At 42.6% G+C, this 7871-nt stretch overlaps 1 protein-coding gene across 3 annotated transcripts in view; it reads right to left on the bottom strand.

Annotated features, from left to right (window-relative positions):
• The window catches only part of edil3a (EGF-like repeats and discoidin I-like domains 3a), a 127169-nt gene extending 120154 nt beyond the window's left edge, over positions 1-7015 (bottom strand). For all 3 annotated transcript variants that reach the window (XM_042101733.1, XM_042101734.1, XM_042101735.1), the window contains exon 1: positions 6624-7015. In XM_042101733.1, the coding sequence (XP_041957667.1) occupies positions 6624-6687 (64 nt within the window). In that variant the 5' untranslated portion in view covers positions 6688-7015. The remainder of the gene's footprint in view (positions 1-6623) is intronic.
• Positions 7016-7871: the final 856 nt, after the last annotated feature.

Genomic DNA, 7871 nt, shown 5'->3' with positions numbered 1-7871 from the left:
TAAAAATAAAATGAGTGAAAAATATGGTAGGGGTCCAACACTTTTTAGAGGTTCTGAATGAATGCACACTGGCCTTGGACTGGCCTTGTTTCTACTTCCTGCGCCATCTGTTCCTCAAAATACCCAGGTTCATCACCCAGAGAAGTGCCCCCTCTTTTAGCCAAGCTGAGAGACGGATGGAAACACTGAATAACAAAATGTATGAAAGTAATGGAAGATGACTGTACAAAAACTGTGGGCAAAGAATAATGGCTGGCCACAAATGTAACCCTCCTTGTATGACTAATGGAAAAGTGCCACGTGGCAGTAATTGGCATCAGGTGGCATTGCCCTAAACAATGATGTGAGGCGGTTTCTACAGGCTGCTGGGCATATCCTTTCATCCGCTGAAGCCCCTCGTGCCAATCCAAGTGACCACACAATTTGGCAGTCCACCAGTCATGGAACCAAGGTTGCATTTTAAACCAAGCATTCCATTCTCTTAGAGCTGCCATATGGCAGTAGATGGCAGTGTTGAAGGATGCACGGTATGCCAAAAGGGTCCTATCCACAATGACTGTCTTGGTTCATCCATTTACAAATAGGATCATTGTATTCCAATGTAAATGGCAAAATGAAATCTCACCAGAGAAAGGGTAAGAATTAAGCAGAGAAACCACCAGCAAAATCATAGCTGATTGCCAGTCTGAGAAGTTACAAAAACTTACTAGGGAGATTGTGTATATAAGCAGGTAAACATATCCACAACATGCTAGCACCAAATGTAAGCTATGAAAAGTGATAATGACCAATATTTTACACGCAGTAATGAGTAGCCTTAGTGGTACGTTAGGCTACTGTTTGGGAGGTTACAATCAATCTTGACAGTGTTTTAGATACATTACTTGGGATTAAGTCACATAGCAACCTAATCTACCCAAGATGACCTTGAGTGTCTCCCTGTAGATGTGCTTTTCCGGGGGCCGGGGGGATGGGGGGGAGGCATGCACTGTGACCCTGTGCAGCAAATCTACCACTTTTGGAAAGCCCTTTATAAGGATACATAGTTTTCAGACTGTCATGTTACCAGATTAATGTCCTGAGAAACATTGAGAAGTTTATTTATTGACAGTAACCGCTAAGTGAACCGTGACTCTACAGGGAATGCTTTTTTTCGGATGTATTTTTTCATTGCTTAAACAAGGCAGAAGAGTCTCCAAGAGCACAGACAATTCACAATACAGAACAAAGATCCCCTTGAAGCTCAGAGGAACCATGTGATATGGAAAACAAAAAGAAAAGAGGAAGGGAGAAGAAAGACAAAAAAGAAAAGAAAAAAAAAACAATGGATTTGCCAATGCTCTCCTCTGGTGAACTCCTATGTACTGACAGGGAGTTATTTTGCCTCAGATGACTCTTACCTTAGAAGACATATGTGGGAGTGCTGGTGCTTGCTATATCAACTTACAAACACTCACCCTGTGTGAGTCTAACCGGCTGTGAACCCATCGGATGCTTCAACGCCTTAGGAGAGGTCACGCTTAAAGACTTTCCACCGTCTACTCACGTATGTTGCAACTGCACCAGCTCTGTCTACTATGAGGATCACAACCCTTAGCCAGACTTCTACAGAGTGTGCCTTAGAAATAGCTATACTAGAACATCCTTTAGCAGGCACCTGTGTACACACGGTTTTAGAAAAATGAGAAAGAGAGAGAGAGAGAGAGAGAGAGAGAGAGAGAGATCTACTGTACATCCAGCCTGGGTGATAGAACCTCACTGAAGGACTGGACAGGGATTGAGTATTTTGCCTATTTCACATTCTCCACAGCAAATTCACATTCTGACAAGTTCTGTCTACAGCTCTGAACATCAACATTTGTCATGGAGGTTACTAGTGTAGAATCTAGCAAATAAAAAAACAGTTTAGTTGAACTGAACGTGTTTACTGCAATTTTAATAACTTCAAAAGGATTATTGAAGATGGCTGATGGACCATTGATTTGTCCTTGTCAAAAGATCCATTTTGTGCATAATCTACGCAGCATAAATATGTGCACAGAAAACACTTGAACCAGTGCCATGTTTGACACCGGGAAACCGACAGAGAAGCAACACAAACAGGCTCGCCACAAGGACATATAGTGCCACAGCAGTCATTAACCTGTCACAACACATGAATGATAGATTGATCTCCCCATATTAACATGATTAAATGGCCCTAGCCGGGGCTGTGGAAAGTGCAATTAAACTCATCAAAGTTGAAAAAGAACAATGAAGCAATAGCATGATATCAGAAAGAGAGGTCAATAGCAGAAGATTAATCCCACTTTTATAAGTGTTCCTGACGCTGCACGCCCTCAATGGGCCATCCACCAATGAGAGTGCAGCATCCTCTCTGTCATCGCAGAGAGTGAGACCATGGCCATCAACCTCTGTCCACTGATTTAAATGTGTGCTATTAACCGAGGGCCCAAAGGTCACCCATCTCAAAATGTCACCTCGACATTGCAGTTGACCTTTCCTACATTGCAACAATGGTTTGAAATATCTAACCATATACTTGACTGAAGCTTCCAATTAAACCCTAATAAAATCATTCATATTTTAAAATGACATAACACATGGATATGGAATACGGATGGATGTGTGTGTGTGTGTGTGTGTGTGTGTGTGTGTGTGTGTGTGTGTGTGTGTGTGTGCGTAGGGGGATGGGGGGTCCATTATCACAGTGAAGCAAAGCTTAGTTGTCTAGTAGCCATTTCACTACAGTATCAATATTGTTCATCTAATGAATTATCTAGATAATATTTACTACATTAGATCTCTGATCAGGTTACATACTGGTTGAATAGAGCTTCAGATCCCTCTCTGATCTCGTTTCAGGGCCTGAAGTATGTGATATGCGGTTTCTTTTCCAACACTTTACCGTGTCCATTTATCTAAAGATGCAATCTGCCTGACTAAATCATCAGCCAAAGTCAATAACGCCCACTGTTAACAAACAGCCCATACCAAACAATCCACAAATCACCCAGCGTGCCTTCTACCGTGGGAGGCCTGAAAGTAAAAGTGAGACCTGCTCGCCAGCATTTATGTTCAGGTTACACACACTGCTGGACAATAGCCCTGAAACCCACTTACATTTCAGGGCCTAGCCAATCCAGGCAATAAATCACAGGCAGTTTCAGTAAATGGGCCTGTCACTCACATTATGTTTGCATTTAGCATCCAAAATATTATTCTATCAAAGTGTTTTTATTGGATAGTCAGAGGATGTAGCATAGGGAGTTGCACCGACCTCCCTCGGGAATTCGTCGTCTTCTGAAAACATAGCCATAGCATGGGGCTATTGGGCATCTAAAACACATGCACACACGCACACACACACATACACACACACACACACACACACACACACACACACACACACATACTAAAAGCGATTTGGAATGCAATGTTTTCCAACATGACCTGAAGCCAAAACAAGCTTGGATGATGCCTCAAATCAGCATCTGTTAGCTCAAATAAACACATTTGGTTATTGTTATTAACTTTGAGAAAGACTGATATGGGGGGGGCACGTTACGAATATCACAGCCATGACACCCAAAAACATCATTGCTAAACAAGCACAAACACAACAAAGGGTTTTTAGTGTGCAAACAGCAAAGGTCTTCTGCGACATTCTGCAACGCCTCTGTAGTTAATGTTGCAAGTGCATTTCTGAAGTACACAGAATGATTTGACACCATAGAGTAATTTTCACTTCAGTATGGCTCTGAGAATTGTATTTCATTTTTACTAGGTTGGCTTGGAATGGCTTTGAAAATGTATTAGAACTTCTTGGGAAACTAGATTCAAAGTGTGAAATGTACACAAATAAACACTTGCAAACACTTGCAAACACTTGCAAACACACACACACACACACACACACACACACACACACACACACACACACACACACACACACACACACACACAAGCACATTCAGTAACACACACAAACAAATGCACATGTCAATACCATCTGCATACACATAAAGAGAACAAATGATTTCAGCATCCATGTCCAACTGGATACAACAGACATTAGTCTTAATGAAGCCCACGCCTTCAGCAAACATGTCACTCTCTCTAAATATAACTGTAAATGGCAGCAGCTCCTCCATTAACAAGCCAAACATAAAGATGAAAAAGAACAAGAACAAGACATCCCATGAGAGGAGAGACACACACACACAAAAAGAAAGTGCCTTTAGTGTTTTATGGATCAGTCTATTAACTTGTCATTGCTCTCTTCCAAGGTCCCCCTACCCGACCGACTGCTAGTCGAGCACTCACTGGTGCCTCAGATCTCAGCAGCAACCCCAGATGTGATGTATTGCACCCCAATGCCAGCAGTTTTCACCAGGAGGTAGATGTTTAAGGGCAATTGTCAAATGTTGTTCCCCAGCAGAGTATTTGTTAACAGCTGTCTGCTAAGAAGCATTGGAAGTTTTGGTGGTATTAGTGCACTATGAAGCTCATAATAGGCAATATGTTATGACATTATTCAGAAGTACAGCGTGTGGTATGCCGCAATTTAACTGGAAGCTGGCCATCACATACTGGATCGTGAATACTACAGAATATGCACTGTGTGGCTGCATGGAGACTCGTTTGTGATTCAGATTGCAACAGTTTACAGCTCTCAAGTGCACAGGACGTGAGTGTGTTTGGAAAACCACACAAGGGATTTCAATGACTAAGAAGAATGTGCAATGATTTCTGGACTCTTCCGACACAATAAATTTCCCGTAACTACTCGTAGCTAAGACCCCTTAGAACCTATTGCATGTGGACAGAAAAATGAAATCATTATGGCAATTAATCATAAGCTCTAAATCAACATCTATGTCTCCTACACTCTGCCCATCACTGAGACAGAAAGGAACAAAGATCATGAAACAATCTTTGCACCAATTGAAATGGGTTGGAAAAAGCTCTAAGTGCTCAACTATTTTCTGGGTGCTTTTCCTCACACCTTGGAGTGTGATGAAAAGATTTGGAGAAACCTCAGGATGCTATAATTAATTGAAGAAGCCCCACTGACTATTTAACTCACTCTCCATGCCCTGAAACGCCTGGGCCCCAAGGTATCATAGCTCTGGTTTCATTATGCTAAGAGGAAGCATTACGTCTTGTATAGCGGCGAAGGCAAAGTCAAACGGATGGAGGCTCAGCAGTCAAGTGTTGGTACAATTATAGCACACGGTACAGGCAGCCCTGCAGGAGCACAGATGCAAGAGGGAGAGAGAGAGAGAGAGAAGGCTGGAGAGATGCACTCAAGAGATGGAGGGAGCTGGACAGGGGAATATGTGTCCCATTTTTCCATGGATCGCACAGCCAAAGCAAGCCAACTGCCACTAAACCAGTGGTGTGTGTGGGATAGGGGTATGAGGTGAACGATTGCCATTTTCTTGTCTATAGCCTAAAACCATCTCATTCAAGCTTTCATCCCCAATCATGTTTTCCAATTTTGTTCCCATTTGTTTAGGCCCACCTTTAACATTAAGAATTCTGAGTGAGTGCAAATCCATTAAATAGTAACATTATTGTCATTATTGTCATCATAAAAGTGTTCAAGAGTTATTTCTGTGAATCCTCTCAAAACACGCCATGATACCAAATGTAGCCTATATCATCTCCAAATCGCTGAACTCGTATATTTTTTTATCTTAGCTACACTTGTGCTGCCTCCTAGACTCACTTGGAGGACTACTTATATCATTCACTCTTTTCCCAACTCTAAGTATGCTTCACATTACATCTCAGGCTGTCCAAATCGTCCTTATGTCTTAACCAACACAACATCATAAAAAATCTGTCTTAGGCTACCCTTCATCTTAGTTATCCCCCATTTTTGATCCAATGTTAGATTCATGATTTGCACTGAACGTCCATAGTGGAAGTGTGAGGAGATGAAGTCTCTTCAGAGAGATAAGAGAAAGAAAGAGAGAGAGAGAGAGAGAGAGAGAGAGAGAGATGTGGAGTGAGGGAGAGAGAGACTATAGATCCGTAATATTTTACCATAGACACATCTACCTTGTAGGGTAAATGACAGCAAGTTTATAGCCTACATATTACATCACATTGTTACGCTCGGTTGCCAATGGTTTTCTCAACCGCATAGTTTGCTTTGCTCCCTGCACATTGAATATTGTGATTTGCTGTGATATGCTGGAAACAAAATAATTCCTCAAAATTGTACATCAACCAACGATCTTATAAATCACGGTCTTATTCCATAATCACAACCTATGCCACAAAATCCTCTACTGACAAGCCCGAACTCCCCTGTGTTCCAGATCCTGTAGGCAAACGCTCTGAAATAATTTACGAGTAAATTAGTCAAACTTAGGCTTATACATTTTAAGATAAATATTCGTATGCACCTTATGAGATACAGAAAAAACGAACTTTCAAAACGAACAATCACAGGTGGAACTACAAAGGTGCTCTGGTTGTACCCTCCCTAGGGAGTTCTATGGTTCTGCTCCTAGTTGTATGAATGTTTTTTGTTTTGTTTTTTAACAAGCGCAGTAAGGCTTACAAGCCGTCACCCAAAGAATCGTCAAAGCTTGTGCCAAGCGTCTTACCTTTAGCTGCATTCGGGACAGCAACGCTCAGGAAAAGAGCGATGGAGACGAGAAACGGTCCCATCCTCGCAGTTGTTGCGGGCTTGAGTGCCAAGGTTACCCGTACGAGAAGCAACGGAAAAACTTCCTCCCTCCTCGCACTAAAGCAACAGTGATTAGTGATTATCTCCTGGAGTGCTGATCGTTAATCCTGTGATTTTCTCTCTTTTTTTCCAGAGACACAGATAGTGCGCAGCAGTGCGCGGAACGCTTGAAGTTGACACTATGCCCGGGCTCCTCTTCCCTCTTTACCGCAGTGGTACGCGTGGCGGTGATGGAGCGAATCCGTGCGAGTCCTGATCAAGCGAGCTCACTGTGTACAAACAGCAAGTGAAGAACGGTGAGAGGTGGTCACCACGGCGCTCGAACAGGGGCGCTGTCTCACTGATAAAGACAAACCTTGCTCCTCCCCACACGTGCAGCCACTGCCAATACAAAGCAGCGCAAAATCCAGCTGGGTGGGACCTATAGTACATTTCCTAGGGCACCGTTTAGCCTCGGGGAAAGCGGCCGTGTTTCCGCTGATGTAAACCAGGTACTGCGACTTAACTGTTCCAATTATTCCAGAACTCTGTATAGCCTTCGTTGATCAGAGAATTCAACTACTTATTCACCCTTCACCCTTTTTGGATGAATGACTCTGAACCAGCTTTAATGTGCTACCTAAAATCTCTCTCTCTCTCTCCATCCCACCAGGGAGTACCTAATTAAAAACATGTCATGAATTATAATGCAATATATACATTGAACAAAGACAGCTAACTTGCGGGTGCTCAGGTCACACAGCTATCATGTTCAGCATTTGGTATCATCTAATTATGATGAAATTTCCCCAAGAAGAAAAACAGCCACAAAAAAAAACATCAAAGCAAATTATTACATAATTATATATGGTAAATAGGACCTTTACCCCAAGGCAATCATATTCAACTGTGTTCAGGGAAGCAAGCTGAACATTGCATACTATCTCGGCCCCAGGAATTCATTGAGTTCTGTTAGAGGCAAGATAGCAGGCATTTTCAAAGAGCAATACTGCTGGGACCACAGTACCCATAGCATGCTACAGGATAGACCTCAACAGAACCTCTCTGTAGCCTACCATCCTTAGTGCCATGTTTCTGAATCAATGAAAGAGACATTTTGCATACTGGTAGCATCAGGGATGGATTACTGCATGGGCCTACCAGGCCCAGGCCCAGGGGCCCAAGG

Source organism: Alosa sapidissima, chromosome 8 (assembly GCF_018492685.1).
Source record: "Alosa sapidissima isolate fAloSap1 chromosome 8, fAloSap1.pri, whole genome shotgun sequence".
Classification (NCBI taxonomy): domain Eukaryota; kingdom Metazoa; phylum Chordata; class Actinopteri; order Clupeiformes; family Clupeidae; genus Alosa; species Alosa sapidissima.
The sequence above is the reverse complement of the archived record's forward strand: the minus strand, read 5'-3'. Positions and strand labels throughout refer to the sequence as shown.